Source organism: Musa acuminata, chromosome BXJ2-11, assembly GCF_036884655.1.
Source record: "Musa acuminata AAA Group cultivar baxijiao chromosome BXJ2-11, Cavendish_Baxijiao_AAA, whole genome shotgun sequence".
In the NCBI taxonomy this organism is placed as follows: Eukaryota; Viridiplantae; Streptophyta; class Magnoliopsida; order Zingiberales; family Musaceae; genus Musa; species Musa acuminata.
In genome coordinates this window covers 32765014-32779568 of record NC_088348.1, presented here as the reverse complement: position 1 = coordinate 32779568, position 14555 = coordinate 32765014, and the positions used below count along the sequence as shown (strand labels likewise).

The 14555-nt window shown below is 35.9% G+C and overlaps 2 protein-coding genes and 1 non-coding gene across 13 annotated transcripts; 2 read left to right on the top strand and 1 right to left on the bottom strand.

Annotated features, from left to right (window-relative positions):
- The first annotated feature begins 1306 nt into the window (after positions 1 to 1306).
- On the top strand, positions 1307 to 6682 carry LOC135626969 (uncharacterized). 6 transcript variants are annotated; one of them, XM_065132839.1, is made up of 6 exons: positions 1307 to 1581; positions 1885 to 2002; positions 2080 to 2141; positions 2224 to 3873; positions 5534 to 5675; positions 5770 to 6682. In XM_065132839.1, exons 1-6 carry the CDS (start codon positions 1558 to 1560, stop codon positions 6465 to 6467), a joined length of 2694 nt encoding a protein of 897 aa, XP_064988911.1. In that variant the 5' UTR covers positions 1307 to 1557; the 3' UTR covers positions 6468 to 6682. The 6 variants fall into 6 exon arrangements, with proteins under 6 accessions (XP_064988911.1, XP_064988910.1, XP_064988912.1 ...); XM_065132838.1 differs by having other exon boundaries at positions 5528 to 5675; positions 5770 to 6681; XM_065132840.1 differs by having other exon boundaries at positions 1836 to 2002; positions 5528 to 5675; positions 5770 to 6680.
- A 530-nt stretch (positions 6683 to 7212) lies between these two features.
- On the bottom strand, positions 7213 to 7284 carry TRNAP-CGG (transfer RNA proline (anticodon CGG)). Its single transcript has one exon. It is a non-coding gene; the product is annotated as a tRNA-Pro (tRNA).
- A 65-nt stretch (positions 7285 to 7349) lies between these two features.
- Positions 7350 to 14217, top strand: LOC135626971 (uncharacterized). 6 transcript variants are annotated; one of them, XM_065132851.1, is made up of 12 exons: positions 7392 to 7455; positions 7818 to 7921; positions 8002 to 8085; positions 8181 to 8205; positions 8306 to 8388; positions 10287 to 10319; positions 12196 to 12274; positions 12370 to 12422; positions 12818 to 12878; positions 13076 to 13158; positions 13835 to 13904; positions 13942 to 14217. In XM_065132851.1, exons 2-12 carry the CDS (start codon positions 7901 to 7903, stop codon positions 13962 to 13964), a joined length of 615 nt encoding a protein of 204 aa, XP_064988923.1. In that variant the 5' UTR covers positions 7392 to 7455; positions 7818 to 7900; the 3' UTR covers positions 13965 to 14217. The 6 variants fall into 6 exon arrangements, with proteins under 6 accessions (XP_064988920.1, XP_064988923.1, XP_064988917.1 ...); XM_065132850.1 differs by adding an exon at positions 7631 to 7722 and having other exon boundaries at positions 7418 to 7546; positions 13835 to 14217; XM_065132847.1 differs by adding an exon at positions 7631 to 7726 and having other exon boundaries at positions 7418 to 7546; positions 13835 to 14217.
- The last annotated feature ends 338 nt before the right edge of the window (positions 14218 to 14555 follow it).

The following is a 14555-nucleotide window of genomic DNA, read 5'->3' as shown; positions in this document are numbered from 1 at the left end:
CTTTCTTAATCCCTAATTTATCTCTTTTAGTGGTCCTGTGTGAAATATAGTAAGAGAAGATAAGGTAAATCTAGTTCTCGTTATAGATCTGACTTTTATATCCTGTTAAATATACCTGTAAATCAAATAAAAACATTCTAGATGACATCAAAAGGTAAGCATTGTAACTCTAATATATCATTATTTGATTTTAGTTTTTAGTTTTAAATTTTTTCCTATAATAGTAGTATAATCATGATTTTTCTAAATTAAATATTTTAGATCTATGGATGATACCTTTGCCAAAAATAATTATTATTATTATTCCGTTTTGATTTGTGATGTTTGAATAATTCATATATATTATCGATCTATTTTTTTATTTAGTTGATATTATTACCTACTTGCAGATAATGCGAAGTTCATTGTATTTGATTAATAAATCACTATTAATAATTTATTATCAATGATAGTATTATTGAGGACGATAGCTTTCGATGGTCACTAATCCAATAATTACATACACAATAAAACATAAAAATAATTTATATTTTTATTCCATCATAATTAAGGTATAAGTCATGAAAATAATTTATCTACTAGTTAAGAAAAAAAAATACATGCATTAACTCCTCCCAAAATGAGTCAAGAAAACAATTTATGTGTTTATAAGATAATCATTTTTTATTCCAATCTATCATTTTACTTTCTTATTTTTTCATAAAGTGCTTGATAATGAATGAAAGGTAACCTTATTAAAATTTGATTTTTAAAATAAAAAATTAGAATCGAATCGCTTGAAACCGATGATTTGGATTCAAAGCTTCCTTTTTCGATTTGAACTATCAATTTTATTTTATTTTATCAATTTTATAAATAAAAGCATAAAAATATTAAAAAAAATTATATTTTTATTTTTAATATTTAAAAATTGATGTGCAACTATAATGAACATAATTATATAAAATTTTAAAATTATTTTAAATAAATTATGAAATTTATTATTTGAAACGCAACAAAAGATTTCGATTTCCAAACTTAGATATCAGAATCAAATTATTTAAGGTTATTTTTTATTCGGTATGGAGTCGATAATAAATCATTAAGTTCATTCCCATTTTCATTCAAATTACACGTATCAAGGGAAATAGTGGGGTCACCACGTGCTTCTTCCACGTCTGACCTATCGGCTATCATTTTCTCTTTTTTTATTTATAATTATTATCAATTATTATTTCCCTATTAATATAAAATAAATAAATAAATAAAAGTTATCTGCTATTTATTTATTTATTTCCACTCCGTCCCTCTGCGTCTCCCTCATAGCTCCATTAATGGCTTCCAACTTCTTTGCCGTTCTCTTCGTCATCTTCCTCCACTCCTGACATTGAAGCCCCTACCCGCTATGAATCCACCACGTACCCAAGAAGTTGTTCATCCCCGATGATCCGCCACGAGCAGGCGGTCAGCCTCCTTTCTCCGCCCCCCCCTCCTCCTCCTCCTCCTCCTCGATCCGGGGCTTGTTCGTAGCTGTTCCGCGCAACAGTTCCTTCTTTCTGAAGACGTGGGAGAATCTGGATGGAGCAACGTCGTTTGATTGGCGTGAGTCGAGTAGCTTTAGTGTAAAGTCAATCCCTTTGAGCCATTTCATCATATGTTTCTTTTATTCACAATAGATCGAGTGCGTAAGCATAATTATCTGTGAATTTTTTAGATGCAAGAGATAATCTTCAATGTATGTGTTTATATGACTAGGCATAGCTTGATTTTGTTGTACGATTTTGATATTTTTCTTCATTTCTTTGACTTGGTTTAGCTTGAATTACTTCGATGCGGTGTTGGTTTGGTGAATGTAGGTGGTTTACTCGGGCAATCGTTTACTCCTTGTATGGTTTTCGATGCTAGAGAAAGATGATGACGGGGGAAAAGTTGGATTCAAAGAGTGGTATCGGTTTCTTTCATTTAATTGACTGGACTGGGAAATCGCAGAAGAAGTCATTCGGCCATGGAAATGCTTCCATGGGTAAGTCTATCTTCTTGGTTTTACATGATAAAGCCATTCTTTTTGGCATCAACAAGCCATACCATTTATCTCTGCAGAGGAAGGAATTCAGGGGAAGGTGACTGGTAATGATAATACGCCGGCATCACAACTCCATCAGGTGGGATTTGGTTGTCTAGTTGGTCACATGACTTGTACCTGTTTCTTAACTTGTTCTTTTCGTTTTGTTGTTTTTTTGCCAGATTGATGAAGATGAGAAGTCAGGAATTTCGATTGCAAGGGCCAGCAGTGATGACCACAGTCATACTTATTCAGTCACAGATGGAGAGGGAAGCAGGATTAGGGCTCCAGGAGTTGTAGCAAGACTTATGGGTTTGGATTCGATGCCCTCATCAGTTAGTTCTAAGCCACATTCGACTTCAATCAATGATTCACAAGTGCTTCGAGCTAACTTTGGTGGAAACAGAAAATGTCGTTCCAGCAATGCCATCCTAAAAGATGGTGCTTATTCAAGGAAAACACTAGTGTCAAGGCCCGAAAGGATGCTAAACAGCCCAATCGAGAGGTCCCAAGTAGAAGCATTGCCTCCAAGATTGGCAAAGCCTACCAGCCACGAGTTAATTTCACTAGTTAGAACTCCTGGATTAATCTCTGCTAAGGCTACCAAGGATAAACTTCAGTCTTCTAGCTCATCTTCAAGTCCCTTAAAAGTTTCTGATTCAAGAAAGATCACGGCGAACTCTAAGAAGACATCAAAGCCTTCAGAGTCATCTGGATCATCTGCTCAGTCAGTTGCTTTCAAGTCTTCTAGGTCACAATATTTGGGTAGGTGTCAGAATGCTTTAGAAAATAGCAAGTCCTTACCAGGTATAAAAGAAACCGCACAAGCTGGTGCAAAAGATAAAGGCAAATCAGTTTCACTTGCTATTCAAGCAAAGTTGAATGTCCAAAGAAGGGAAGTCTTAAGCGCAAACACTAAAAATAAGTTGATTGTGGAGGAAAATGATGAACATCATATCAACAGAACCTTGAAATTTCGGTCAATTGACCAAACAAGTAACCAGAATAAAGGAGGTGGTGATTCTTTTAATGCACCACAACAGAAGATACAGAAGTACATGGCGAGTGAAAGAAAGCTTGCTCCAAAACCATCGGTATCTGACCAGAGAGACAGAAAATTACACTCTAAGGATGCTTATCCTGGACAGGACAAAGTGGTAAATGATCTTCCAGGGAACAGTAAAGTTTGTTACAATATAAGGAAGGGTTCAAAGACTGCTGGTACTGGTAAGGATAGATTTATACTGAATAACAAGATCACCGGCAAGAAAAAATTGCTGGAGCAGGGATCCTATTCTAAGATACGTGATTCTGTTGACAATATGCCAGTAGATAAACCAAAAAAACATATTCAGCATAATGTTGCGATACACAATCATTTGAGACAGCCTGATGATAACACAAGTAATGCCGCAGATGTTGTGTCTTTCACATTCACATCCCCTTTAATAAAGCCAGTGCATGGATCTCATTCAAACAATCTCGAGGAAGAAAAGATTGTCGAAAAGATGGCTTACGTTTATCCTTTTTCTGAAGCTGCTTCAGGTTCAGAGTGCAAAAATTTGTCCTCTCGCAAATTGAATACGATAAAAGGTGATCATTTAGGTTTCCTTTTGGAGCTGAAATTGAGAGAATTAGCATCTGAGACTCAGTCAACTTGCTGTAAATCAACCGAAGGTCGTGGTACTGCTGCTTCTTTGCCTGACTCAAGAGATTCAGCATCCACTTTTGATGAGTCTTTCGTCCAGTCTATTGAAGATGAAGTAAGCAGTAGCAATCCAAACTGTTCAGTTGCTAGTTCTCAGGTGCCTTGTGTCAGACATAAGCTGCAGGTACATTGTTCTTATGAATAGTAGTATAATTTGTGTCAGTTTACCTCTTTTCTTTGGTTTTTTCTATAATTATAGTGGCATTAATGCAGCACAAGAAATGCAGTTATCATACTTGTTCTTATGCATACTTGTATAACTTGTATTGTGGAATTTTAGTTCACCTCTTTTCCATGCTTGCCATTAGGGCATCATACTGACCTATGGTTAGCTGTATATTATGTAGACTGTTTGGTCAAAGCCATTCATAAGAGTGTATCTGCTATTTTCTTTCACAAGGCCAACATTTTCTTCTGTTGTTCATCAATTAATTTCTAACTACTTGACCATCTAAATAGTGATATCATATATGTAACATCTCTATAGTTTACTCTGTGACCTAGTATTTACATCGCACAATTTGCAAGATATGCCGAGTGCTACTGATGTACTCAAGCAACATCATGTGTAGCATTTCAAATATAAGCAAAACTATTTTCTTACAATGCCAGATTTCAACATACACAAAATAGAATGGGGAAGAGCCAGTTAGATGGTAATCGAATTGAAATATGGTACAGAATATGTCAGCCTATAAAGTTGAGGTAACCATGAGAAACTTAGGAGCTCGAGTGCAAGAATACAACTACTGGGTTGGTGGAAAACTGAGAATTAAATAAATAGACGTCTGTTTGTTGGAAGTAAACCAGTATCAAACTTGAAATACCAAGTAGAAACAGAGACTGATACAGAGAGTTATACTGGAGCAATGATGGAGTTTGACAACCACATTTTAGAGGATTTCATATACCATAATGGTAACATATATGTGACTGTCCAAAAGAAGGTGGATTATCAATTTGATGAACACTTGATAGTCTGATAGAGCATAATTGCTATTAGTAATCCCTTTGTTGGTACTATTTTTAGTTTTTTAGGTATCTTTTAGAATAGTAAGGTAGTATTACTATTTATGGATAAACCAAATACTATGGAATACTTTTAAGTGGAAAGATGATGCATAGTGGCTTACATTATGTTTATGCTTCACCTTATTGCTTGAACTAGGTTTCCACAGTAGATGCACATTTGAACATATTGTTAATATGCTGGTTCATTACTGTCAAGCAGACAGTCCTAGAACTGCTATTATGAGTTTTATGGCTTAGAGCATTACTGTAAAGGAAACATCTTAGAGCATCCCATTGACTTTACCCATCATGCAGGAAGATATTCCTTTGTCCAAATATTTGTGGTGGGCTATCTTGAACAATTGACTTACTAGGATCACCTGCACTCCAGAACTATAGCATTTACAGCTCTTCCATGCATCAGTTATGTAACAAAGTCAGGGTTAGCATGAAAAACATGTTAGAAGAAGAGCTTTATTTAGATGTGGATTTTCTATTTTCTGGTCTGCTGGGCCTTTCCTGTTTTCTGTACTTGGTTGTGCTTTCTTTCAAAGGGCAACTTTGTCTGGAAGTTAATGCTTATAATAGATTCATTGGTTTCACTGATGCAATTGGGTAGTGCTGTAAAACTTAGAAATACTAGTTCTTTCTTGAGTCAATTTTTTTTTCTTGTAAAAAGAACAGTTGATGGTGAAATATTATTTCACTGTAAGCAGTAAGTTGCTCCATGGATACTTTAACCCATTGATTATTTCTTATGCAACCAGTATCAGGAAGTAAATAGGATCGATTGCTGTTGTAGCACAGCAGACCCAAGGGAACCTGGTTGTCAAGATCAGAGTCCCCTTTCCATTCTTGAGAATTCATTTTCAAATGAAAGCTGCTGCTACTCTGAGAGCTTTGAAAATGCCGATGGTAATAACAGATTTGTTCAGATGTTACATGATTCTTCATTTGATGTTTTTATAAAAAGCTCCATTGCTTATAAAACTTGATGGTGCTTTTCCAGGTAGCAGGACAGATTCGTCTTATTCTTCCATTCTGGATGAAGACATTGTCGAGATGGATTGCATCGACAAAACTTTGTCAGCAGAATGTGAGATGGAATTATCTGATTTAGCATCCTCAAATAAGCAGATCTTAGACTTGGGTCTAGTCTCAGAAATCGGCATAAGAGATCGTGCTGAAACTCTGTGGGGTGGACTGGAGTACGTGAAGGAAATATTAACCATCTCAGAGTTTATTTTTGATGATCTAATACTTTACTTTATGGACCAATCTGATGAGATCTTTGATCCCCTTCTCTTTGAAAAATTAGAGGAGAATCAAAGCTTGACTGCTTGTGAAGTAGAGGAAAGGCACAGAAGGATGAGGAGGAAGATAATTTTTGATGCAGTGAACGAGTGCTTGGAAACTAAATATAGTCACTATTTCCGAGCAGGTTTCCGAATGTGGTCGAAAGGTGTTGTGCTTGCTGCCAAAGACTTGTCACACGAACTCTACGATGAGATATCGGGATGGAATAGCATCGAAGACTTGATGGTGGATGAGCTTGTGGCCAAAGACATGAGTACTTATCTTGGGAGGTGGAATGATTTCGAAATCGAAGCATTCCAAGCAGGAGTAGAGATTCAGAGGTGGTTATTTGATACCTTGGTTGATGAAGTTGTTGCTGATTTCCAAATCAGTGACCCACAAGATATCTAATTGTTTCTCCTCTTAAGTATCTCACTGTAGATTCCTTCCTCTACATCCTTGCAACTAATGTTGTCACGACAAATTCTGATTCTTTGGATCACTCATATCTGAGATTGTTCTTTCTTTTTCTGTAGTCAAAGTTTTCATGGATTTATGGTGAGTTTTTCATCAGAAGATGCGCAAAATTCATGGTTGGTGAAGGTTTTTGTTAGAAGATTTCAGTATTTTGTTTCTGAAAGTTCCAAAAGAGAATATGAAATTGATTAAACTAAACTAATTAAACTGATGTTATAAATATCTTGACGATATTAAAAGATTAGTTTCTTAAAGAGTTTTGAAGTGTTCACGGAGAATTGGTCGGCATTCGAACCCGATCCGGTCCAATTTGATTCCGGCTCAAATTTTGCTAGCTTATCGAGCCTGACTCCCATAAAAATTCTCGCGATTTCGGTCTGGTTCGATGCGAACCTCTAAACCCGCGTCGACACACTTAATTCAGAGTTCACGTTAAGAACAAGGCTAAAAACACTTAATTCTTAAAGAGTTTAAAGTGTTCATGGAGAATCGGCCGGCATTTCAACCCGATCCGGTCCAATTTGATTCCGGCTCAAATTTTGCTAGCTTGTCGAGCCTGACTCCCACAAAAATTCTCGCGATTTCGGTCCGGTTCGATGCGAACCTCTAAACCCGCGTAGACACACTTAATTCAGAGTTCACGTTTAGAACAAGGGTAAAAACTTTGAAGTAACCATTTGGGGCGTTGCGAGAATCGAACTCGCGACCTCTCGCACCCGAAGCGAGAATCATACCACTAGACCAAACGCCCTGTACAGTACACCCAACACTTTATCTATATCTATTCTATGAAATCAATATAAGAACGGCTTCTGTAACCCGTTATTAGGGTTCCATTGCGCCATGTGAATTGCTCTTCGCGGAGGTACGTTTCTCTCTTCCTCTGATCCTCGCTCCCCCTTTCTTGGCTCACGAATGCACGGTACGATTTGGTAGCGAGGAACCCTAGTCGGTATTCGACGTCCTATCTTTCCGAGAAGAGAATCCTTGGATTAAGTCAAAATCTTTGATATGTTTGTGTTTTCCCTATTTTTTTCAACTAGAGTCTCCTACGATTAGGTCCAAATCTTTGCTCTATTTGCTTTTTCCCGGATCAGGGATGCGGATTGGTATACGCGGTCTTGGTTTTTCGATCGAAGTGTTTCCCTAGAGTGAACGGGTGCTAGTGATTCGTCAAGTTCTAGCTAAAATACGTATCAAATCTCGACTTTCTTCGACTCCATGCCCTTATCCTTAGGTGCTCTAGCTGATCCAGAATCGTGATATCTCATATTAATTTTGCAGTGATTGTGGTCATTGGACTTGAAGATAAGGGAACTTTTGCTGTTTGCTTGGCCCCGAGGAACCTGTCTTGACGACGCATCGTGATGGCTCAGCCTCGCACTAATGTGAGTTTTTTTCGTAAGTGCCTTTTTGTGGAAGCGGGTTATGCCGCCGTTTACATGTCTGCTACCTGTTGTACGCATAGGCTGTTGGAGTTGACAACACTTTTCGGAGGAAGTGGGATCGGGAAGAGTTTCTTCAGAAAGCCAGAGAACGAGAAAGGCAAGAGGTGATTGCATTTACCAGCAATAAACGTATCAAGGACTTGTTGGGCAATTTGATCTCATCATTTGTTTATTTCTGTGTTTTTGTTTTGTCAAGCAGGAGGAGGGCAGATTTAAATCCAAAGGTAAACTCTATAAGGATGCTGGCCTTCTGTATGGGTTCATTGTTTCATATTGATGGCTTTTTAGTCAATCTTATACCCCTATTTGATGTCTGTATCTCAGAAAAAGCCCCTCCTGTCCAAAGGAAACCCCTGAAGCACAGGGATTATGAAGTTGACCTTGAATCCCGCTTGGGGAAAACTCAGGTTTGTTATGACACCACTTAGTTGCTTACGATTTTCTTTTCTCAGAAATTTATGATGGTTCCATGATAAATACTCATTTGACGATGTGGAAGAATTTGTGCAACAAAGGGTGTTTAAATGTATGAGCTTTCTTTGGTGATTAATTTACTTACTGTTGTTTTCTGGACATGCATCGTCTTTTTTTATTTGTCTAGGATCATGGCCATTTTATAAATATATAACCAGATTTGTAAATCTGTTAGCAATAATGGCAGTTACGGACTACATCTACCAAACTTTTTAGAGAAGAAAGAAAAAACAATCACCACCACCATCATCATTATGTATCTTCTCTATTCAGTGTCTTTAGCATTCAACATAAATCGAAGCTCATTGCAAGATTCTTATTTTTACCCTTACTTCCTCTATTGCACCCTTTCTTAACAAGTTATACTTGTTTTGAATTTCATGATCACTTTGTTCTGTACCAAATAAACAAAAGATGGTTTTCTCCAAAATTGGATTCTTGTTATCATTGGTGACTTTCCTGGTGAGGGAAATTCTTCTCTAGCTTTTGATCTTCCTGTGTTGGGGATATGCGTGGGTTTTGTGAGATGGGCTTTTAGATGAAGTCTCAGTCCAGGCATTGGAGCGGATAGATACTTTTAAATTTTTAATCATTATTAATTATTTTTTTGCGGAAAAGATTCACTCTTAAGAGGCTAAGATGTGTACCTCCAAAGTGAAAAATGATTCTGTGGAGTCAGTTACATGGATATAGGTAAGGGCAATATCACTCGCCAAATCACCAGACATCAGGCCACCCAATGTTTTCCTTAATGAAGTTCTTTAATTCTTTCATCTAGTTCTCGTTACACCACTTATCCTAGGTCACTTGTCCATATGATGCATTTATGGATTTCCTTTGGACATGTGCATACTACACGAATGGTTTCTTGAATTTTATACTCAATTAGGACTTTTCTTGATCATTCATTCTTTTTATTTTTATATTTTCTAGGAATCCCACACATTTTGATATCCTTATCTCGGTGATGCTAACTTCTTGCACATATTGTTTCTTAATTTTTCAACAATCTAACACATGGAATATAGTTGGTCACCCAACTGCCTTGTTGAACTTTTCTTCTAGTCCAAGGTTCAAAAAACGTTCATACAACAATCTTGACACCCCTTGCTTCTTTAATTATGTTACTTAACTCTATTTATAATATCCTCATCAAATTTTGTCATTTGCTTAATGATAATTATGCAAGTGTTTGTTTGTCCTCTATATTTTTTCATTAATCGTAATAATACATAAATTGCTTTCAAAGATAATTTTTAAACATAAAATCAAATTTATATTTTAGGAATAAATGCTTCATATGTTGGCCTTTGCTTAAAAATTATTTTCAAAAGCATCATAGTGTTGCGATAATTCCCCTCTAAGTTGAGCGATTTTAAATATCTCTCTTTAGTTATATCTTGGTATAAAACAAAGTTATCATCCGGTTGGTAGGGATTTTTTTAGTTTGCAGAATTTGTTAAATAATTAGTTAGCTTGACTATTTCTTGATATCATTAACTCCATATCAATGGGGTTACCTTACACTCTTGCCCACATTCAGTCTCTTTGAAAACATGCTTTACAATACTCATAATTTTTGGGGCAAATTTATGGTTCCTATCATTATCGCTTCTATTTTATCTAAAATCTTTAGGATATTCATGGCCCAACATCTATAAGTTACTTGTCTGACTTCTTGTTTGTATGTTATTATAATAGATCAACAAAACTTGAAAACATGTAATTGCTGGTGTTCTATTTATGACGGATCTTGATTGTCTAGGTTGACCAAGAAAAACAACAAAATTTTTTATTGTTGCTCATAATTTACATTCTTTCATTTTTGCAGGTTGTTACCCCAATAGCACCACTAAGCCAGCAGGTATTTTTTGTGGACATTAAACTGTTTAGAATTACGCAAATGTGGTTTTGTTTTTTATTGGAATCTATGACCTTTTTTAGCATATTGTACAACTTTGGTGCTACATGAAAGTTTGATTTAAATTTACCAACTTTGGTGCTACATGAAAGTATGTTTTAAATTTAATTTGAAAGTTTGTTTATGTCTGATATGGGAGGGTGAATCAAAAAAATATCTTACTAATGTCGATGATAATTAAAGCATGGCTCAACTTTGATTGAAACAATTCTTCCTAACATCACAAAACAGCCTAAACTGCATATATTCGAGATTAATTTTCTTTAATTATGTCTATAACTATTGTAAAAGTGAATCCTTCCATATCTTTGAGATTAACACTTGTTCTTGTAGAAGTATTCCTTATTGTTTTAGATCTTATTGGCATTTGAACTTGTATTTTCCTTGTATATTCATGATAAGATGATTAAGCTAATCTAGTGATATCTTTAGGCACCATAGACTGCCATGTTTGTTAAGCTTAGGATGTCAAAATTTAGCCTTTGCAATAAGTACAGCATTAAGCATGATCACTAAGAAACCTCTTTTGAAGCCTTTATTTTTTTTTTGAAAAGATGTTTTTTTAGGATGCAAAGAATTAGTAATGGAGTTTCTATTTTGCATGATATGAAATCATATTGAAATTTATAATTTCTGTATTAACATCTGTGTGTATGTTTATTCTCTATTTGAACGTGTCAATATCCTCCTTGTGTATATTGTCAACTGAAGGATGGTATAAGAAGTAAATACATTTAGATGGTTTCTATGCATGAAAATCACTAGATGAGGAGAAGGCTAGTAGACTTAAATAAATTAGGAGACGAATTATGTTGATGGTGAGGATGTAGTAAGCCATTACATGGATGAAGTGCTCAAATTGATTTGAGTACTATCCCATTAGAGGGAGAATAAACTTACATATTTGTGCTGATAATTTTTGAAGCTGTGGAAGGGTAGAAGAATCAGAAACTATGCAAAAAGATTTATGGTTATAGCCATTCCAAGTTAAAGGATGTGTCATGTCACTGCCCTTAGTTCTTACATGGCAACCAATGAGAGATAGATGTTGGTACCTAATGGGTTCAATTGATGGCTTTTAATACTATTATGTGAGAAAATATTGTTGAAGGCGCTAAGCCTCTTATATGTCTCTATTGCCATAGTTATTATCAGTCGTGATTACTGCTTATTTGATTTGAAAAGATGGTGGATGACTTGACTGCAAGCCATAACTCAGCTCTTTCATTGTGTTACTATATCATTTCAATGGTTCTGCATCATTGCCCATCATAATTTCATCTACTACATATCATGTTAGATTCCAATTGTTGATGGATGTTTCAAAGGAACATTGCTTTCAAAGAAAAAATAATAAAGAAATGTTTGGTATACTTCTAGAAAGGAAACTTAATCATCGCCTCTTTGGTTGACAATGTTTTTTTTCCACCTTATGTTTGATTTTCATTTAATTTCTGCTCCATCACCCTACAAAAAATATGCAGCTATACTGCATTTAATATAATCATATTGCACTATCACCCTCTCCAAAAACACACACACACACAAAAGCACAAGAAAAAAGAGTAGGGAAGGAGGCAAAAGTTATTGGACACCCAGACATTTTCCTTGAAAACTCAGAAGTTACCATATATAAAGCAGTCCCTCTTTAATGAAATTCCTCTTATTGGAAAGCCCAAGATGCTTTAAGTATTAGAAACATGATGGCTGAGACTTCTTCAATTGATAACTTAGTCACGAAGTCCATGTCCATCAATTTGCTAGTGAATAGATGCCTTGTAGGTTTTGGTCTTCAATATAATGGGTTTGTATTTTGCAGGCTGGATACTACTGTGCAGTCTGCGAATGTGTTGTAAAAGATTCAGCTAATTACCTGGATCACATCAATGGCAAGAAACGTATGTGACTTATGCCCTTTTTTACTATTGTGGGGCATGACCTGACTTGGAAGGTTCACTGATGCTGGCGGTTATTGACTTCTTGTTCTACCCAGATCAGAGAGCTTTGGGCATGTCTATGCGGGTGGAAAGGGCAACTCTTCAACAGGTATTACTTTATTCTCAGTTGATTGAGAGCAAAAGTTCCGAACATTTATCGCCATTTGAATAAAGTAACCAATTATTTTGAAGGGCTTATTCTGTTACTTTTTAGTGAAACAAAGTGATCTATGCTTTGTAGATTTTTAATCTGTGTTGGGATATTTTTATCGAGATAGTTGTTATCTTATATGGGTTTGAAGAAAAATGAATAGATGAAGACTGGCTCAGATGTGAAACAGCTGACGTATATGATGCATTGCTGTATCTATGATGTGGCTTGATTGCAGTTTGTTCATGTAATCTTGGCATACTGCTATGCGAGGATCAGAGTGTTTCATGCTCAAACTATTGATTGATCTCCCTAATATTATTTATATATTCTTATTCTATCTTTTTTTTCAGGTCCAAGAACGATTTGAAGTGCTTAAGAAGCGGAAAGCTCCAGAGGGCTTCACTGAGCAAGGTAAGAAATTGAGTGGATTGTTATAGCCTTATAGTTGTCTTGTTTGGTTTCGTCAATCATTATTACAGTTGTGCAGCGTGGTGAATTTAAAATGGGAGCTATAGGCCAATGTCCACATCTTTGTATAAAAATGAGTGGGAACTAATTGCTGGTTCTCATACCGGCTAGCTTTATAAACTTTAATGTGCTTGCTTCAGATTTGGACGAGAGGATAAGAAAACAGCAGGAAGAGGAGGAGGAGCGGAAGCGTCTGCGTCGAGAAAAGAAAAAGGAGAAGAAGGTGAGCAGTTCTCATGCTTATGGTTTGGACTGGGATTCTTTTTCCTGTTGCTATTTGTTTTCTACCTTTTTTGTCATCTTGCCAGATTTTCTAGACTTGGCAAATAATATGACTCTGTTTGGATATGTGAAGATAAAATATAGATACCACCACTTATTTTCAAAAAAAAGATAAAATATAGATACCACCACGTCATTTGATGGTTGGCTGCTTTTTGGAACTTTGTGAGATGAGAACCAAGAAAATCAAACTTAATTTTATCATTGATAAAATTATACCATTGCTTGCACTTTTGATTTTCCAGACTAATTTAAATTGCTTATAAAGGAGTTAATCATCATGGAACATGTGCTTATTTCTCCACTCACAAGTAAATAATTACATGAAAGGATGGATAGATAGATAAATTTAGTAGGTTTTGGCAGCTTTTGCTATCAGTATCAATGCTGTTGATGGTTTGGCCCAGCACAGCAAGAACTTTGGAAGTTTTGCATGTGAACCTACAAACACATGAAAAAGTAGCTAAACATTGTGGCAAGATTTTCTTTATTCCTTTCTTTATTGATCCGAGGCAACATTTGATTATGGAAAACATTTTTTCGTACATATACTGTGTATGCCTGCATTCATTGTATCTCCTGCTCTGATTACTAACCAGCTCAGCTTTGGGTTTTAGAAAGAGAAGGCTGCTCAAGAGGAAGTCGACGATGTCGATCCCGATGTTGCTGCGATGATGGGCTTTGGAGGTTTCCGATCATCGAAAAAGTGATACGGGCTTTGGAGGTTTCCGATCATCGAAAAAGTGATACGTAGGCATCGGCTGCATGGATCTTCCAACCTGAAACACTTGTAATGGCTTATTATCATAGGCTGGAAGTCCTCTCGATCTCACTCTCGTTGAACTGCAAACCTGTCTGTAATGTCATGATTGATGCTAGGGTTTTTTGAATTCCTAAATTGTGCAGAAAATGTTGGGTTTATCCACCAAAGCCAAAACAGTATCAGTTGACATCTAAAACCAGTTTTGGTTTGCTAAAATCATGGTGGCGGTGCGCGGCAGGATTGGGTTTGTTTGATGACACCATTATCGAAGTGGGCAGTGATCCGAGTATGCTTGTTGGTAATGAATGCTATTTGTTTCTGCCACCAGCAGCCCTTCGAAATAGTGACTGTTGAGACATGGAATTATTGATTAATTAATTGTTGCTCAAGCAATAGGTTTTAGGTTTGAGTTAATTTTTTTTAATGAAAATTTATCAAAGTTTGAGTTGCATAAGAGATAGTTATAAGCATAATGTAATGTAATGAATTTATATATATATATATATATATATATATTATTTAAAATAGGGATGCATGTTTACATCCAAAATTTCTGAAGTGTGCAAATAGATATT

Excerpts from the sequence above, each read along its gene's own strand:
- LOC135626971 (XM_065132848.1), top strand. The coding sequence starts at position 7,901 with ATGGCTCAGCCTCGCACTAAT. Across the intron at positions 12,275-12,369 it reads TCACATCAATGGCAAGAAAC|ATCAGAGAGCTTTGGGCATG; the intron begins GTATGTGACTTA and ends TGTTCTACCCAG. Across the intron at positions 12,879-13,075 it reads AGAGGGCTTCACTGAGCAAG|ATTTGGACGAGAGGATAAGA; the intron begins GTAAGAAATTGA and ends TGCTTGCTTCAG.
- LOC135626969 (XM_065132838.1), top strand. The coding sequence starts at position 1,558 with ATGGAGCAACGTCGTTTGATTGGC. Across the intron at positions 2,003-2,079 it reads CCATGGAAATGCTTCCATGG|AGGAAGGAATTCAGGGGAAG; the intron begins GTAAGTCTATCT and ends TTATCTCTGCAG. Across the intron at positions 2,142-2,223 it reads CGGCATCACAACTCCATCAG|ATTGATGAAGATGAGAAGTC; the intron begins GTGGGATTTGGT and ends TTTTTTTGCCAG.